Here is a 20,743-nt window from a genome sequence, read left to right on the forward strand (position 1 = left end):
TACGTGAAACACATTACCTCTCCTCCCCATCGTTACACAAATTCTTACAAAACAAAACTGGCTAAGTCTAAGCAACGGGGACCAATTGTATTTTTATCTTTTGTATGCAACAACCACCAAAATATATATATTATATATATATATATATATATATATATATATATATATATATATATATATATATAAAATAAAAAAAAAACCCTTATAAAGATTTCATTCACTGGTCGAATCCTTAATCCATATAAAAAAGGAAAATTCAATTTTTGGAAGGTTTTAGATTAAAAGAGCATTTCATCGGGGTCACTGGATTAAATCTCAACTGGCTTCAGCTGTCAGCACTCGCTGGGATCCGAATCATTGTGAGTGCAAGGCAAGAGGCTTAACAGATTTACATGCAAAAAGGTGTCAAGGCTATGATTACAATTACTGATAACACTCAGTTATCTAGGCTGTACTATTCATTTAGCAAACCGGTTTACAATTCTGAGGTTCTCACAGAACCCAATTAGACGGGCAATGAGAAGTGATATGCAGGTATTTACTACTCCCTGTTCCCTAGGATATGCATTCCCAGCAAGAAATAATGAACATGCTAAGCAACACATTGGTTCACATATGAAGCATATGAGGCAGGGAAAGGGCCATTTTTACTGGACAGAACTGTGAACCAAACATTAAGACTCAAAGTGTACTACAGTTTGCAAATTGAAAACAGGCTCCCCAAACGGGATGCTTATTTATTATAAATGAAAAAGATAAACTAAACAAGAGGGCCCATGACAAGGAAACTTTCTTTTTTCTTTTTTTGTATTTGTTACCACATCCTTCAGTCCACTGAAAACTCCACTTCCTACCCAACAAGCCTGGAGATTCGTTGAGATTCATACTTGTTCTATAACAGCCAAACTGTGCGGAAAGCCCCAAGGTGTAGCTCTCAGTCTGACACCCTGTCATTTCCAATGGAGTTAAAAGGTATAATATTTAAAACTACCTAGACCCTTTCAGCCACATACCTGTAACAACTGCCATACATGACAGCTGGTGAGGTGACGGCTGCTTTGGATAGTCATGCGCGAGTCCCTCGACTAACAATGTCGGTTCTTCTTCATTGATTTCATTTTAACCTTGACTGTGCCCTCTATGTTTTAGTGATCTATATTAATTTTGATATGCTTGACTTTGCGCAAACACTTCTGCTTCAGTTGCAAAACGTGCCACTTCTGCTAACGAGCAACTGTCCACCTCTTGAATACATGGCATGCATATACTTAATAATAATAATAATAATAATAATAATAATAATAATAATAATAATAATACCAAATTTTAAGATTAAGTTTCGTCACAATTGGATGAACGGTTCTCTAGATACATGTCAAACTAAAGTGTTGCAGACGTGTACAGGCGCCTCCACCACATCTCTGTCGCGAGTGATATGCATCCCCTAGAGGGGGAGAACTAGGCTAGAATTCCTGAGCAATGCACACCTTTGTGTAAATGGCCATCCGTCACATGCTTAATTGGGTCTCTGTCATTCATAACATATAAAAACTGCATCTCCCTGTTACAAGCCAGTTTCAGGTACGATGGGTAAGACAGACCTGACAGACCGGGTCTGATCATAGGCACTTAGTTGGCAGGTGCTGTATCAAGACTTCACTGCAGATTTTTATCCCCCAGCCTCTCTGAAAGAATTAGAGACAGTAACACCTTGGAGACTTTTTGTACACTGTACTATATAGTTTTTCATTTGCATAATCTGGATCCATATGATTCAGTCACTACAAACGCAGCCTTAGAGTAAAAGGTTATTAAATTAATTCAACCTACATACATACTTACAAACTGAGCAAGTTCAGTTCTACAGCAGCGTATATACCCATTCAAAACTAGTATGGCTCAGAAAGAAAAGTCAGATGGTCTAAAAATAATCATGATGCTTAGAATTAGTTACACTCAAGCACCAGGAAATCTGACTTAAGAAAAAAAAACCATCATAGGAATAATACAGTATATTGTTATGTCCTCCTCAATTCACTATACAGTACCAGTAAGGTATTGTTCCTAAATAGTTTTGAATCCTCCTTATGTTGAAAAATACTGGTATTTAATATACTACTGTGAGTATTGGCAGAAATGAGCACATTTGGAAAGGCATACAGGTTTTAATGAAAAGGAAGCTAAAAATACCTTTGAGAAAACTAAACTTGTCAATAAAGGGGCTGAAGACTAAATGGAACACTGTGGAAGACTTGATTAAGTGATTGAGTTTCAAAATCAACATGATTTTGGGACGCTTACTGTTAAAATGACAAGGGCAAATTAGACAAGATCTTACTGCCATCTAGTGAAGCTATGAATGCATTTTTCTAGATGGTCTAGCCTGTATAAATAGAATTAAGACGTTGCTCCGTTTATGGGAAACTGACCGTACTTAATATTGGGTTCTGGCGTGGAGACTTGTTCGAGTGTATTCACACCCCACACATTCATAACACATTTCAAGGCAGCTCTTAAATTGGTTAGATAAAACTACTGCAACAAACCTGGTTTAAAATTGAATTTTGTGTGAACAACAACTCACTGTCCAACAGGGGAAGAGAGATTAAGAGGGATATGCAAGGGAACTGCAAGGGAAAGCTTAACTGTAGGGGTGTACCGATCATGTACCGATGAAGCTTTCTATACATCGTAATAGAGGTATTATTATTATTATTATTTGTTTATTTAGCAGACACCTTTACCCAAGTCGACTTACAGAGACTAGGGTGTGTGAACGATGCATCAGCTGCAGAGTCACTTACAATTACGTCTCACCCGAAAGACGGAGCACAAGGAGGTTAAGTGACTTGCTCAGGGTCACATAGTGAGTCAGTGGCTGAGGTGGGATTTGAACCGGGGACCTCCTGGTTACAAGCCCTTTTCTTTAACCACTGGACCACACAGCCTCCTATAGGTATGTAGAGTTTGTATTGTTAAACAAGACCAGAAGCACAGCATAGCTCATTGTAGTTCACCAAGTTGATCCTGAAATGTGTTTTCAGTTAAATTCAATGAAAAATCTGCAGTATCTATTTATCCTTTCCACATCGCCAGTAGGTGCAAGAGAGTAACTCAGCAACATCTTTCTTCACACATCAAGTCCAATTCATTTGCTGTGTGTAGTGAGCCATTTCCAGCAGCTATACTATGTATTACATTTAGTTCAAACACACATGGATATATGATGCCATTACTATAAGCAAGTCTAAAGGAGCTGAACAAAGTAGTGAAAAACCAGCAGGTACCCGCCACAGTGCAGCAGCAGCTCAGCAGCAAGCAGCTCCGCCAGCCAACTCACATCATCATCAGTGCAAGAAACGTCACCAGAGAGTTAGAGAAGTGAAACAATAGATCATCTACGTCAGGGGGCACTGTTATCAAAGTGTTTACATTCTTTAATTAACTCCTACTTTTTAAAACTCAAACTAGCTTCAATTGTCTTTCTTTCACCTTTCAACCAGGGTTGGATGATCATGAGATTACTGATTCTCATCTAAAAATTATCATGATAATCTTAAACCAAGTTTTAACTCCACTTTGACTTTCTCCCTCGTTAGTTAGTCTTCCTCTCTGACTCTTTTTTTTTCTTTTTTGGTCTGCTTTTTGCTTGTTGGCTTTTTAAAAATAAAGCCATTGCAACAGAGCTGAAAGGTTAACAGCATCATGGGATTGCTTTTGAATCAGAAAGTACAGTAATCCGTCACGTATTCGCCCGTCACATACCTGCCCTAACCGTTTATCCGCCATAATCAACCTCTTCAGCAACGTTAGTTTATTATTGAACAGAGAAGATTAGTTCAGATATTGTAGATCCTACCAAAGTTTTCAGACGCTGTGTTGTATGTGCTCCGTGCGCTGCCATTGCTGGTAGTGTCAGATGAGCTGTTCAGTGTGTTGATATGTAAATAAATCCTGTTCACCTGCGGGGCATATCAACTTCAACCTCCGTCTCGATCTCCTGCCTGTCACTCAGCAGCGAATGCACGCACCCACACGGCAGACGGCTACTCTGTCACAAGCATTAATAGCCTGTATCTTTCTAAACAAGGGATTTAGGGGAGTTCCCTAATAAAAGCTAGATCTCAAAACAATAATTGTGTGAATATAGTAATTGTTACAGCTGTTTATAATGGTATTTAAAACAGGATTCATTCATCTGACTTTTTACACATCCGCCCTTACTCTGGTGGTCACAGTGCAGTCGAATATGTGACGGATTACTGTACTCAAAAGCAACCAGCATCTAGAATTCTACCGACTCGGTTATCAGGTGGGTTTTGTTACAAAGGAAAAATGATCACTTAATTCAATATTGGAAAATCACAAACCAAAACTACTCAATGACGGCAAACTCCACAAAAATGAACCATGAATTATATTACTGTATTTCATTTTTTGGTTCCAGATTTGTAAAATTATTAGCTCTCAGGGAGTTAACGACTTGGTAAGTAACCAAATCTAGGTGCTTGTGATCTTGAAATCTACAGTATATTTATTATATTACTGAGTCACTCCAGAAATAGGAGTAGATGCTCAAAAGGTGGCAAAGGCAGTGATGTTTGAGGTCATAAATAACTAAACAAATGTATCGCTGTGCACTAATAATACCATAGCTGTACATTTGGGAGCGGGATCAGAGTTCACCCCTTTGCAAAGTGACTATGATGAACGGCTAGGGCTCAGAAAGGCAAGCTATAGTCCCCCAGTTAGATTCAGCCATCTGGGTTTTAAAAGCTACTTCATCACTTAGCAGATTAGGGTTAGTGTAGTTCTCCGTCTAGAGAGAACACATCAGCAGTTTATATGACTTTGAAATGTACAAGAAACAAGCAAAAGAGAACTGACTCTGACTGGAAGCAAATGGTAAATGTGGACAGTGCGATACACCTTGAGGTAAGAGAGAGCCTTGGTTAACCTTTATATAAAATTTCTTCTCAGTAATGTGTGTCAATATTTTTACAATAACAGCATAAAAAACACAAAGTACCAAGATGATTATTAAAAAGACATGGGTTTCCCAATTGATCTAAATGGTACGGACAGGTACACATGTCCATGTACCAACCAGCTGCTTCCCCTGTTGACCGTCATGCTTTCAGACATGGTACCAGAAACCACGTTTTAAAATGAAAATACAAGTTTGCTATAACAAAACCCCCAAATGTGCATGAGACCTATGTAGCTAATAGAAGTGCAGAACAGTGTAACTGTAATTGAATGACTAAGATCAATAAGAGACACAATTTGTATGTATGGCTTTACCATCAGTAATAACTTTACAAATGATTGCTATTCCCATTGAATATTTGTCTGATTACTTTAGCTTTTTTTCTAGAAAATTCAAAATATTTGCATTAGCTCGTCATAAAGCCCAAACTGGCAAGTGTTAACAGCAAGACAATGTTATGCAAATTGAAGTTTATCACCTCTTTTCAATGAATTGTTGTTGAGTATTATTGAAATTTTAAAGAAAATCTCAGTCTCTGAAATTAATCTTCATAAAACCATTCACTGGAAGCAAAGAACAATTTATAGATAAGACGAGGAAAGTTGGAAAATGGCAGATGAAAGTGAGGACTTAAGAAATTAATAAAAGCTATAAACGACAAAGGCAAAACAAAAAGGAGGACCTAAATTATGTTCATATAGGTTTTTTTTGTTTGTTTGTTTTGTTTTTAAACTATGTCTGGTTGTTGTATTAACTTCTGACAAACTAGAGTGCACAGAAATGATAAACTACGAAACAATGTATTTTAGTTTTAGTATATTGGATATATTACATCAAGACCTGAAAAAAACAGAGTGAATGTGATGAGAAATTACCTTTTGACAACTAGGTAATAATAACAAACAAACAAATAAATAAATAAATAAATAAATAAAAGATGGAGCCTTGCATGTCTAACATTTCTGAAACTCAACTTAACATTCCCCTATGACATTTTGTGTTAAACTGGGCACATCCTGTGTTTTTTTAATCTGATTCTCCTGATGCTCCTCGATCATTTCTTATCTTCACTTCGTACACTAGCAAGCCATCTGCATACGTTCCCTCTGACATTTTCAGATGAGGGACCTTGTGTTGCTAAGGTTAACATTTACAGTTAGGCATCAGTGAAAACATACAGTAGCTCCTTAAAGCATCGTGGTTTTCAGATTTCGGGGAAATAATTTACTGCACTACAAAAATGAAATGCATTCTTATCTGTCACTGTGGCTTACACATGCAAGATACTGTACTTCTTTACAACCAGGAAACACACATTGGTTTCCATTTGTTCCCAAAGCTATACAGTGTACATTTACCTACAGGTTGAATTGACTGACCTATACTTTGCCTAGATAAGCCAGGGCTGGAATTTTTTTTTTTTAATGTACAGAACAAGGGAATCACCCTTGATTACATCAATCACCTATCCGTGATTATCCTGGGATCAACCCTCAAAAAGTAGCTGATGCAATCCAGGTGGATTCCCTGGTACTGTAAAATGCTATGAAAAAAATAAATAAATAAGAGATTGTCTAGGCAGGTTACAGGTTGAACTGCTGTATAATTCACTTAATCATTATAAATTATGCTCCCCAAATTATATCTGAACAGCGCCACAAGGTCACATTGCTTCGTGGTCACCTGGTGATTAGATTAAATAAAATTGAAGATCGCAATGATTACAAGTGATCAACAATTCCAAAAGAAATCTCTACTTGTCCAATTTTTTTTTTTTCATGTGCAAGGCAGTCTAAAAGCATGGCTTGCAAACAGAGATTTCTTTAACCTAGAGTTTTAAAGTGAAAATAATTTGCTAAATACACATTTGTCTTTCAAAACTGCACATTTGAAACATATATAATGAATGGATACGGAAGACAGAGAACATTTATAGAACTATTTTGTTAACTACAATTACTTTAATTTAAAAAAAAAACATATTTACTGCACCATGTCTTTGGAATATTGGATTGAATGTGGCCACAAAAAAAGTTAAATACAGAGGTAGCTTTATTTAATTAATTTTTTAATACAGTCTCAAAGTGATTAATCTATGGCAAAACATTTTCTGCAAGTCTCCTGCCTCAATACACAAATTTAGTTTTTTTGCCTTTTATAGACCTATGTATCGGTCAGAAGGATTTACACATAAATGCAGCCACTACAATTTCCAAAACCAAATCATTGGAGGGAGAGCAGGGCAGAATAATTGCTTTGCCTTCTGCACTAGAAAAAAATGGAGTGGCACTTAAAAACTCTAAACACAAATCAATGAGATCGAAAAAGCCTATTCAAGGATGCATGAGCAGGAACACAGAGGCAACTAATTAGCCTAAAAAAGGAATACAATCTCATACTTGGAAGAGAAGTAGAGATGCAGGTGTACTATGAGGGGTGATCTGGTATAATGCATCCAGCTATAATGAAACAAAACAGGGCAGTAAGCATATATCAGACCCAGCGTCTTGGTTTGCTAACCCTAGCCACTAGAATGGTATCGATCTGTCCGTGAACATTTTCAAATGACAAGAGGATATATTATGGATTTTAAAGCCTTGGTTTAACATGGTAAGTTAAGGTAAGATTTTGCTTTGCCATGTTATAAATACAGTACCACACAGTCCTATTGTAATATCATCTTAAGGATAGGATGTGGTCACTTGCTTGCTGGCTTCATAATGGTTGACATTTTATTTTGTTGCTGTTGTTATCTTAAATATACATTTTTATACAACAAGTGTTGGCAGTTCTTTTCGTATTCAATACTACAGAGTGAATACTTTATTTTACCGGATCACATTGTTTCTGCTTGCTTGTTTGTTTTGGTTTTTTTTCTGTTAAATCCTCTAGGCCAAACAGTTATAAGAGATACAACATTCAACTTTGGCTTGTCTATTTTTCATGCATTCTCGACTGAAGTACAATGAGATGGGAAATGTGCCTTCAAGCGACAGTCAAAAATGAAATATTTACTATGGAAGTTGTTTCACCTTTAATGAAACTAGCATAGGGTGTATTTGCAGAAATCCACTTGTCTATTGCCACCTTCTTATTAATTCCATCTGTATCAAATCCTATGTAGCACTAAAACACACTTGTGTAAATTTGATCAAACGGTGAGTTAAACACCTCACTGAACAGTTTTCCCTATTTCCTGAAGCACACTGCAGCAAGAAGCCATGAGATAGTAAGTTAAACTGAATTCAGAAGGCATCAGCAAGAAAGATGAAATTACAGAACTAGAATTCTTGGCTGTGTCTGACTTTGTTTCAAAGGATTTGCAAAATCGCAATTCAGATTGATGATACTTAACATATATTGCACTGTAAACTTCTATTTGTACAATAACTCTATAAAATGGATGTGTGCCATGAACATTTTTAAATTCGTAGAGTATCAGGTATCTACAGTATCTATAACTATTCATTTTTATAGCCAGAAGTGATGCTGCTGTTTTGCAGGGTCTCAGACAATTATTTTCAATTAAACGAGTGAACGGCCACACCACTTTATTGATAGCAGTCTGGATGAACCTGCTTCCTTTCAACCAACACAGACAGAATGGCATATCATTTATATCCGGCTTCATTACACTGAACTGACATGAGAGGGAAACCATCTATCCAGGGCTGCTTATTTTATTAAACCATCTTTCAAAGTTCAAAGAATCCTCTACTTTCATTCCCCTTATGATGTTACAACGGAAATGTATCAACCTGCTCTTAAGTAGGGACAGATACGTAGGAGGACAGAAGTAGTGTATGTAGATACAGTATAAATTTATCACAATTTCTCTGTTGGAATTTATTGAACAATTTCCTTTATGTTAGTTTCATTGGCCTTTTAATCATTATATATATATATATATATATATAAGTGTATAAGTGTTGGGTGCTAGCATGTGCCACAAGAGGTTGTTCAAGACAGACCTTTGTAATAATAATAATAACTAGAGTTGCTAGCAACTATAAAGGCTTCCAAGCAACCTTTGGCTTGGAAGCCTAATAACACAATTCACAGTTTTATACAGACCTAGACAAGTACTTGCACAAGGGAGTGAACGGATCATCTGGTCTGTCTATCAGCTTGTCTGTCTGTCTATTTGTATGTCATCCTTATTTTTACATACTGTTCAATTGTGATGAAACTTGCTATGGACTTTCTTTATCAAAAGTTATTGAGTGTCTCTCTGCCCACTTTGAGTTTACATGCATCTAGAGAACCTATTATCCAATTGTAATAAAGGGGGGAATTCACTAAGCTATCTACCAGAGTCATTACAAGTACAAAAACACCTATTGAAAATCTGAAATAAACAACCAGGACTTAAATTCAAAGAAACTTAGGCATCTTATCTTTGTTTTTTTTTCACATTAACTGATGTTTTTCCCTTTAAGAAAACAAAAGTTTGATTTCTGAATTCTTCCAAAGCACAGGATTGAAATTAAAACTACATTTAAAAAGAAATATAAAAAAGTCCCACCACTTGTAAACAGCCCCATGAAGGGTCCAAGACACAATTATCTCAGAACAATAGCATCTCTGCACACAGACTGATTGCACATTCCACACACGCACCTCTCCATTGAATTCCTATTAATGTCCAGTGTGTGTCAGAGCCAAGATAAGGTGCCGACAACATGTCTTACCAGTCTGCCAGAGAAAGGGCCTCAGTGTAAAACACCAGGCAGTATCTAAATCCTCAGGAAACTCTCTCAGTGCAATTTACCTTTCCCACACCGCAGATAACAATATCTTTTGAGGGGAGGGAGGCAGAAATAAATTCACTACAAGGTCCGCAGCTGTATGTAGCAAAAAGAAAAAAAAAATGGTGTTACTTAAAATTTTCGTGATTTACGAAGAGGCACTTAACTACAGGAGGGCTTGGCAACACTCTCCTGAAGAGAGGAGTTTTCTGGGGGGATTTTATTTTTCTTTTAAAAAACGGTAATAATGATTGCGGCGGAATCTTCCGGCCTGAGGATATAGCACTAGAAAACTCACAGAGAATGGGAATTAATTCTTTTTCTTCGACAGATAAGACCTCTTGTACTGTATAGGGCTGTGGTGGCTCAGCTGACACTGCGGTAAACACTCTGCTAGGCCAGAAGGGTATGAAATCCTGCATTGTTACCACCCTTTCTCTTAAGCAATACTCCTGCAGATGCTGTTCGTTAGATGCAACAAAGAGGTGCCTTCTGCTCTGCAGGGATAAAAGAGGTACTTCATATCATCCACATTTCCTAACAGGTATTTTCTTACCCGTTTGGCACCCAGAACGGTTACCTATTGCTGTCTCTGCTTGGATCGTTACTTGCTATGCATACTAACTATTCCACCATTTGAAAACAATCCTCAAGGCTTGATTGTGAGGAAGTGTGCTGGGGAGGCATACTAGCGTTGCCCTGAGCAACACTATATGCCTCCCCACTGAGGAGAAGAAATGTTTGGTGGAATGGTAAGTAGGCATTGGAAATAATAAAGAACCACACATAATAGGAAAATGAAAGCAGGTAATATAGCAAAAGATATGATGAACACTATCAGATCTTACCCTAGGATTACATTTTAATTATGGCGCTGCTATCTCTATAGCTCCTTTTAAAAGTACCAAATGACAGCTCTCGTTATTAAATTCAAACAGTGCTTAAAATGACAAATATCACAGTTCATATTGGTATTGTTATTTGATACTAAATCCACTTTAGGAATAGAAGCGCAGTTACAATTTAATAATAATTTTTTAAAAAACAGACGTTTCATTCCCATAAGAGACTCTCCTCAACACCTGTACATGACATTTTCTCTCAAAACAAAAAAACAATACAAACAATACAACCCACAAAACCTTCTAATTCTGAGGTACGTGAAGTGGTTAAAATTCACAGAGGGGACTTTCCTTCAAACCCTCAGCTCATTAATTGAGAAGGAATATTATTAGACAAAAGGGTGCTGCGACAGGACGTTTATAGACAACGTCCGTGTATTTTAAAAAATATCAAAGCAATCACATTTGAAATGTGCAGCAATACTAGACTGGAAGAACTAACAGTAAGTAGTAAGAATGTGAACAAGTGTTATTAATAGACACATCAAATTAGGCAAAATGCCATGAACTGTATAGACACAGGAACAAAGGAAGTGGAGCTGCCCAGGCGAAGAAACATGTCATTTTTAACCAACACCAATGAATGTGTTTTTTTTATTAAGTATAATATTATTTTAGGCACTCATTAACACTGAATATTCAAAGAGAAGCGTGTCTATTATAACGGCTCAGTCACTTCCTTTAAATCCAAAGCTTGCTTGAAATAGTAAATTTCCATCTGCACCATTAATCCAATCTTAAAGCTCTTCTCATTCCAATATCAAACTGGGGCTGAAGCCGGTTCCATCTGCGCTCTGCAGATCAATTGCACACATGCATCACATTTTGTACAGATCCCATTTATAAATTCCTTCACCTTCCTCCAATATTTCCCTGGTAGTATAATCATTTTGACAGCCCAAGATTTTTTTTGAAGCTTTAACACAATCTTTGCTTTGGGTTACGTCTACAGACCAACCCAGACAGGGTTCCTATACTTTTTTTGTGGTCTGTTCATTTGACCTAAACTGTGGCAGATCTAAATATTGCTGTTTAAATATTTAAAAGAAGACATGTGTGTCTTTAAAAGTAAGTGAAGCACTTGATGTGGAGCTATTTTTAATGTTTCAACAATGACGATATTTAGATCGCCACTGTTAAGATCAACTAAAAGGACATAGCTGGAATAAATGGCTTTGGTTATTTTTAAGGTTACATTACATAGCATTTGTCAAAGTACACAACATTTGCCAAATGATGGAACTGAAGCAACATTTTTTTAAAATACTTAATTCACTTTTTTCTATACAAGCTATAGCTATACAATTACCCCGGTCTACTTACACAGCAGATGTCCAAGGTTTCTTTCAAACAGTATTCCTAAATTACAGTTCACTGGACTGGCTAATCAATACAGCAGGTGTCTGGAAAGCCACTTTGATGCAAGTCTGCACGGGCACAGGCAGCAACGCCCAGCTGTGATACAACATTTACAAAATACCTGTGATTTGTAGATAGTAATGGCTCAATGTTTGCAAGGGCAAGACCGCCAAGAAGTGAAAATCATTGTATGGTCCGGTGCTCCAGTAGATTTCAGGACATTGCAGCCAGCAAGCCTGGCTTTCGATCAGATAATAAAAATGTTAATTCCGCTAGGCCAAGGCTTGGCTTCACTTAAGAGTACCTGCATTACAGCAGCTACAGCAAAGCCTAGTAGCTACAAAGATATTACAGCCAAGCTTATTTTCAAAAGAAACATTATGATCAATTGCTTGATTGTTTGGCTTTATTAAAGATGCGTATATAACACAAGCTGAAGCTCTCTGGTGGCTAATCCCTTCCTGTGTTGTAGGTTGGATGCCAACATGCGAACGGGGAATGGGTAGCTGGAATCTATTGCTCTGCAATTGAAAAATATACATAACCTGAAAAAGCAAGTGCATGTCCATCCCTTCATTACGATTTTAAATGTTTGAAGTATTTTCAGAAACATAGCACATTAAAAGTTGACAATCAACAAACCTAAATACATTTTTGTTAAAATATCTTCACCAAAACAGTATGTTTTTATTTCAAATTTCCTTTCAAAAAAGTGTATTGCCTACTATTTAGAACCAGTTTGTGAAAATTGCTCAGACAGAGTTTTTAAGATGTGTTTCAGTTAAACTGGCCGTGTGAAATCACAGTTGCCTCACGGTCTCCAATTTCCGCATTTCAGAAAGCCATTTGAAGCTCGGACCTTTTGACTACACCTAATTGTGTAGTTGACAGTTCATGCCTTTTTTAGGTAATGACACAAATGTTTTCGTTCCAGTTAATGATACAAAACATATTTCTCCTGTAGTAAACTACATGCATTTGTTTAAATGTAAAGAACGACTAAATGTGGTGTTAAAACACTGCTCTTTAATTCACAGTAAGTCTTAGAACCTTGCAGAACACACACACACACAGTTGTACAGTAGTTCAAAGTAACATTGCAGTTAAAATGGAAAGCTCTTTTTGAATGCCTACCCCATTACCATTAAAGATTGTACAGTATTTATCAAGATTACTCATGACTTCAGGGTAATGTTGCATTTTACCCCCTGAAATCCATTTTACTCTCTCAGTGTTCAAATTAGAGGGTAAGTTACTCCCAGACCCCCAACCCCTTCTCTGCAGCTCTGGAGTCAGGTTTCCCAGCACTTTTCTAGCTGCAGTGTTTGTACTCACCATCACTTTGGTTTTCTGCTTCTCCTCGCTGGCCTGGGCTCTTTCCCACGTAACAGCCAGGGCCAGACTTTCTTGCCCTGCCACCCGCTCCCTCTTTGCAATCCTGGCCAGCTCTTCTTGAACCAGAGCCTGTTCTCGTTCGTACCTTTGTAAAGATGAAATCAGGAAAAAAAGCTGTCTGATTCAGCGCTCTATACTGATCTACAGTATATGCTGGATTCTAATCAGAACACAGCCAGACATTATTTTCCAGCACTTGTTCAATCATAGATGGTTGGCTGTGATTACTGGTCCCCTATACGCTCAAAAGCTATTGCGATTGCACTTCCTCAATAGAGTGAACCCTCACGAGACTAGCGACACAACACCAACAGAAGTGACATTTCCACATCAAAAAGTTAAAAACCTTAATTACAAACCAAACAGGCCACTAAAAATCAAACAGTTAACATACAAATTGAGGATGGCTGTCATTCTTCCATCTTGCAATGCTGTAAGTAGTGAATGCACAACTATGATAACACTAATTCGTAGAATATTCAGTAATGCTAAAACAAATGTATAAAACTATCTCACAAAGATTTATTTTTTAATGTGTTCAATCGTAAAGAAAGAAATGTTTGTCAAAGAATTGTATGTGTTTCTTGAAGCATTACTGCTACTACTGTGATGCATATATGCCTGCCTCCATGAAGCATCTCCAGTGGGGGTAATAATCTTAAACATTCTTATTATTTATTGAATTTAGCCTGAGGTATTTAAACTCCTGTGGTCTCGGATCCCAAAGCATTTCAAAGTATGTTCCCAAAGATAAACCAGAACTTCCATAGGCTACACCAAGAACTTAGAATTGTCACCATTTCAAGAGAGTTTATGGCAAGCTGTCAAAGCTGTTAAAGTTCACATAAAGAGTAAACATCACTTGACTTTAAAATGGCTTCACGGAGAAGTTCAAGGTTATCTTCTCATTTTGTTTAATCAAGGCCTCATTTGTTAACCTCCTGTTTCCCACTGTTAGGAGGGAAGTTGCCTGTCACTGTGATTGACAAGCCTTTAAATTTGACATAGATACAATTTGGCTTTTCCTTTTATCCCTGTTACGTGACTGACAGAGTTTACCTTGAGTAAGGCAATCACAACAATGCATGATAGACACAGAGAAGGCCTCAATACTGAAGCTGGGCAATCAGACAAGCCCCTTGATACAGACTTATCAGGAAAGTACAAAAAACAAACAAAACAGTATGGGTAATTGCAATGTGAACCACCTGAATGATCGCAAACATGACACAAAAGTTAAGGGGATGGTAAAAAGAAAAAAATAAATTTGAAACAACTGGCCCTTTACTAGCATGGAGTCTGATGTCTGAACCTGAACAGTAAACACCAGCTGGGCTGATAAAGAGCTCCCATATTAGAGGTTCACTGAGACGATAACTTGTTTGACTGTTTCTCTTTATATCTGTGCCTTGGAAAATAAAACAAGTCTTTGCTAAGCTATCCATGACAGGATTTGACTTGCTGCATTGGGACTTCATTCTATTAGATTGGCATTTCTGGTGGTGGGTTGTATAAATTGTTTGTTTTTGGCAGGCTTAATATTGCCTACCTAGCACCTGAATTGGCAAACAGCAGTCACAATGTGGCTCCTTGGGTCTAAAAGAAGAACACATTTGAATGCTAATTCTAATTGTTTTGTAAGGTAGTTTGATACCTGATTTCCTTTTACTCCCTTGACATTTACATTATCCAATTACATTTCATTGGAATTTTTCAGCTGATTTAAAATGAAAGAATCTTCTAATCTGAATTCTGAAAGCACATTTGAACTAAAAATACATCCTGCTGTTACCCTGCAGCATGTGAGCATCCTGTGACCAGAGAGGCTGTACAACAACGCCATCTAGAGGGTATAAAGCTTCTTTTTGTCGAGTATCTGGTTAAGGGCTGACTGTGCTTGCTGATTTTTACAGAAAATAAATCTGGTTTTATTAAAAGTTATACACATAACACAAACATACTAAAACACATTCTGTTTACAATGAGAAACCGTTACTTGTAAAAATGAATAGTAGGTGGACACAATTAAATTATATTCAGTAGCATTAAAAATAAAAAAAATCATTGCCAGTGTTTTCATAAAGACAAAGAGCCATATTATGATACAAGTGCAAAGGTGGTGGATAATTTACTAAGATGAATAATACCATTAATGGTATAACACTAGCAAGAAACAACGTATTGTCTTCCTATTAAATTTTACATTTGCGCTTAGTGTGCTCAAAATAGCCCCCTTGCTCAGGGTCTGTGCCTTATACAAACATTTTAGCTGTTATAGAGAGTTCTTAAAAAGCCAACAAATGAGAAAAATTGACTGTTTAACAAACTACTTCAGTATTGTGTGTTCATTTCATATGCTGCGTGTTTAATATAAATTGCACATTGACTTGCCCTAACCAGTCTGAGCCTCTAAATCAAGAGATATCTGCTCTAAGAGTCATCTGTTCTACAGATCCCCCAAACAAACATTATAATAGCATTTTGTTGAAAGACTCGTTTATAAAGGAGTTAATCTATAAAGACTTAAGATAGCTGGTCACTGAACCTCATTTGTGCATGAGATACTCCAGGTTGTGTATTCCGAGATAAAAAGTAAACACATAAATCTGTTTACTGCTTTAATTAAGATAACCCTTATACATCTTGTGCCTGTGTTGCACTCTGTAAGGCGTTATTAATGAGAAGCAAGCATTATTTTACTGATCTTAAACGTGATGGTTGGTAAAAGCTGTTGTAATATCATTTGGACAAAGTGCTTGCATGCACTGTTTTACCAGCAGATGTCAGACCAAAGCTTGAAAATAAACATTTTGCAGGTTGTCCATAACGCAGTAGTACTGTGCTGTACTAGTCTTTCGTATTGGAACAGGTGAATGCATGCAAAATGACTAGAGATGGAAGCTTTTATCAGCAATGTTTCACCACTCAGCGACCCCTTGAGGAACGCTTCACTATAGTAATAATATGGGTATATGTTTGTGGGTATTGCAGTTCTTATCGGCACAGAGGCGTCATTCTTGGCTCCAAAACACCCTAGAATGTTCACTGGAATATGTTTGAGAACCATGGGTGCAGTTCCTGAAGTGATCAATAATAATTTCTTCAAATACCAGTATTACTAAAAAATATTTAATTAAAATTCAGTTTGTCTCATTCAGAAGTGTGTAGCCCAGTACCTATCTGTAACTAACTTTCATGTATTTAATATCTTGGTTCTTGAGGAATGAAAATGAGCAGTAAGTCAGACTTCACGTTAAAAAGATTGATGTCACAGATACAGTGACCTACCTTTTGTACAGTTCCTCCTCTCTTTCCGTAGACTTTTTCCCTGAGCTCTCTTCAGATGGAGGTTTAGGACCTTAACAACAAACAGAGAGAGAACAGATCCTGCTTAATAACTTAACAGCATTCCAAAAAAACGCAGAAGCACTTTTATTACATACTGCTCAGACGATGTGGAAAGCTGTACATTATCAGAGACTCTAGAAATCAGACGTCATCGATTTTAACGATTAACAACAAAACAGTAAAACAGTCCTATTGCATTGACAAATCGTGGAATTGGAGCCTTTTAAGATTTGGATTAAATTGACATGGCAAAGGGGTTTCACACCATTCATTTTAATGGGGGTCTGGAGAAAGGGTAGCAAGGGGAGACTGCACAATGGCCACTGTATATAAAATCTGAAAAGAAAATGACAAGAAAACACCGTAGGCTCACCAATGGTGTGGAAATGTTAAATGATATGGCTCATGTTCCTAAAAGAGAGCAGTTCAAACAAAGGGGGCTATTCTGTTAAGAAGGGCTGGGTGGGGCTATTCCTACAAGAAACTAGTTCCCCACCTCTGCGTCTCACTCTACTTTACTCAGAATCACAATCCGGCTTTGTTTCTGGTTTCTAGTAGCAGGATATTATGATCCACCTTTTTAATGGCAGTGGAGGGCTGTTCCAACACCTGGTCAACCAAAGGTGATTACATAATATCGAGTCAAACTGTTATAAAGGAATCACTTCCCATTGACTTTGTACAAAATCTCACATCTGGAGACCTATAAACACATACTTACAGTATTTGCAAAACATAGGAGATTATGACCTAGCTGTAGAAACACATAGTACAATGTTCTTGTCCAAGTGTAGATTTTAGAACCCCAGACTCCAGCTCAGGAGAGCAGTGCTGCTCAGTTTTAGTGTGTGATTAAAGAGACACACCATGCATCATTTTTTTATACTGAACAATGTATAATTGATCAACACGTGTTGAAACCCTGTGATTGCCAATCACATTTTCAAAACATAATTATAGTTAGTGTGAATTTGGTATTATACACACACAACATAACTTGGGTTGGCTTAAAGTGTTATAAAAATAAATGTTGTGACTTCCAAATTCTTAAAATTGAGTTAGCACTGTCAAATAAGGTAAATTGCCATACAGAATCCAAAAACATTGCATTTACTCTGACATTTAATTAATTAATGAATAAATAAATAATTAATAATAATAATAATAATAATAATAATAATAATAATAATAATAATAATAATAATAATAATAAGACAGATAGGAATTAGAGGAATTTTAATTTACTAAAATGTCATGGTTAGTTGCCTGGCTTTGGAAGCCACCTCCATTGTTCTCTGTTAAATAACAACATATAAGCACCAAGCCTCCCTGACATTGAGTCTAGGATGAACTCTGTAAACACACTGTAATAAAGCAGTGAAATACCCAACCTCTTTGTAGGGTCTGCTTCAAGCACAAACTATACCTGTGGAGCTAGGGGAGCTACCAGCTCCTCTGTGAGAGGACCCATGATCTGAAACCGAAGGCGTTGACTGCCCTGAAGTTTCTTTCATGCGTTTCACAACATCTTCAGACAGCTGTTGAAAAGAGGGTGAAAAAAAAGACCTTTTTTAAATTCACAATTTAAACATGGTGGGAGCATTCTGTTGTTTCTCTCCAAACTAAAGACTTTCAGTAAATATTACTTAGACGCTCGGAAATATAGCGTATATTAAGAAAGAAAGCTAATGCATGTGGGACCACTGAACAAAGTAGTGTCTCACAACCAAAAATTACACTTTACACTCAAATATAACGTTGTTTTTGCTTAGTGCATTCTTCCACATTCTGGCCGTGTACTTTACAGGAAAGCAGACCTTTTTAAAATCCCAGAATATTTACATTCCCCGTCAGTAGTAGGTTTAGTGGTAGAGACACAAGTGCTTGATATGACCTTACTGTATTCTCCTGTCCTGCATGCAGCAGCACATGATCCGCAAGTTACATGCAGTAGGAACCTACTTCGACGCTGACTCAATCAGACACTAAAATATTATATAATTCTACATTAATATTTACAGATGTCCTTGTATAACAGTTGATCGAAGCATGCAACGTATCAAAGCTGACATCAGTGTATAGAGAGGGTTTTACACACTGCAATAAGCTATAATTGTATTGTTCAATTTCATTGCAACTTTCAAGATCTGTATATCTTACCTTGATTCCATGCAGTACCCTGACCCTGTCATCCTCGTCCAAACCAAAAGAGACCTTCCTGCCTGTACTTTCGCTACCACCCATCGTAAGAATAATATTTTATTAAACCTCGGTAACTATTCTTTGTAGATTATGGAAACGGACACGTTCTTCTGTTATTATCACTTTATTTATATTTTAAGCATCCAGCTTGCACTTCACATGAAATGTCAATTTCACGGCATTAAAGTACAAGCCAACAGGATAGGTGGCCGTGTATAGAACGACCAATCATATTTGATATTGCTAATTCAGCGGCAATGAGGGATTGTGGGAACTGTAGTTTTTTGTTTTTTATTCGTCTTTTTTTTTAGGGCGGTGCATCCTTTTTTGGAGTGGACGGTGGACCATCCCTTTTGTTTTTAGATAAAACAACCAACACTCATTTAATTCAAAATAATGTAAATGTTGCAAAGTGTTGTTTCTCCAAGTTATTACATTTAAACAATATCCAAAACAGTTTTGAATTAACTTTAGAATGAATAATATAGTCTCAATGCTAAAAACGGGTTGTCACTTGTTGGTCCACAAATGTACCTGCCTTTAAGGACAACAGATCTTCCACAAAACTTACAATGGGGCACAACGTTCTGTCTCTAATCAAAAAGCGTTCCTGGTACATCACCTGAGGTTAAGTATGACCCAGCTGGCTCCTCCTAATACTCTACAGGGATGTAGCAGCCTTTATTAGAAGTAATGGTGATATAAATTATAGCCTAATGGGTTGTGATGAATGAAAAAAAAAAGAATGCAGCCTGGATCATACGTATTATTGGGTCACAGAACAACTATTTAAATATTTCCAACACAAAATACAAAAATGCCGCTAGGTGTCGCTTTTACTGCACACAGCTTCACATAGTGATCAGTGCAATACAGCTTCAGAATACTGTATTATTACTAAGTCAAACTATTATTGTGGCAGAAAGGTTAAGGCATGAAACAGAGAACCGTTGTGGAAAAGTTTACTTGGAAACGACATAACAGATAGTGTCAATTTTCAATAGGGCTCAAAGGACTGCTTTAAAAAATATGTTACTGCCCCCATTTTCTTCTGTTAAAGATCTCTTGGTTCACTGCTTGTATTTGATACATTTACAATAAGACAATACTGTCAAAGTAAAAGTTGCTGCTGCATCCTGGTACCAAATCACTTCATGTGTTGTACCTAGTATTACACGAATGGTCTAGTGTCAGGGGATATGCCTTACTACACAGAAAGTTAGATATACTAGCATTCTACTTGAAAACGCTATACATAAACAGAAAAGAGAAACCAGAAATAATAAAAGGTAAGTGAATGGATTATAAAACCGTGGAATGCCCTTTTATTTTAGATGCCATGCCAAAAAATCATATGGAATGTATTATTAGCATAATTGGCAGGATAAAGTAATTCGGTTTTACAGACGCAAGTTGCCTTCCTTTTAAACCTGCTTGGTATTTGGGATTTGGTGAAACCTGCTATTGTATAGAATGCTGCAGGAGGTTTATCCAGCAGGGATATCATTGCATAATAAAACTCTAATTAACACTTTGATATGTATTCTGTTTTATATAAAGCCTGTATCTTCTATCTGCCTATCCTATCTTTGTGTTTCCAACCCTTGCATTATTCCAGGTACCACACCCATCACTGTATGGGGTTGATAACTTCTTAACCACACCCTTTGCAGGAGGAGTGCAGCTATGACCAACAATTTTGCATCATCTAGAATTTTAGGATTGAGACATAATAAAAAATAAAAAATAAACTATATGAGAATAATTTAGATATTTTATTTAACATCATGTTATCAAAG

The 20,743-nt window shown here is 36.9% G+C and overlaps 1 protein-coding gene across 2 annotated transcripts in view; it reads right to left on the bottom strand.

The window, feature by feature from the left end:
- LOC117413862 (MICOS complex subunit mic25a-like) overlaps positions 1-19,165 on the bottom strand; it is a 108,293-nt gene extending 89,128 nt beyond the window's left edge. The window contains exons 1-4 of one of the 2 annotated variants that reach the window (XM_059000172.1): positions 18,903-19,165; positions 18,169-18,280; positions 16,683-16,752; positions 13,335-13,479 (exon numbers count right to left, since the gene is read on the bottom strand). In XM_059000172.1, coding sequence (XP_058856155.1) covers positions 13,335-13,479; positions 16,683-16,752; positions 18,169-18,280; positions 18,903-18,986 — 411 coding nt within the window. In that variant the 5' untranslated portion in view covers positions 18,987-19,165. The remainder of the gene's footprint in view (positions 1-13,334; positions 13,480-16,682; positions 16,753-18,168; positions 18,281-18,902) is intronic. The other variant, XM_059000173.1, reaches the window with a different exon arrangement.
- Between the last annotated feature and the right edge of the window lie 1,578 nt (positions 19,166-20,743).

The sequence above is a fragment of the Acipenser ruthenus genome, chromosome 25 (assembly GCF_902713425.1).
Source record: "Acipenser ruthenus chromosome 25, fAciRut3.2 maternal haplotype, whole genome shotgun sequence".
Classification (NCBI taxonomy): domain Eukaryota; kingdom Metazoa; phylum Chordata; class Actinopteri; order Acipenseriformes; family Acipenseridae; genus Acipenser; species Acipenser ruthenus.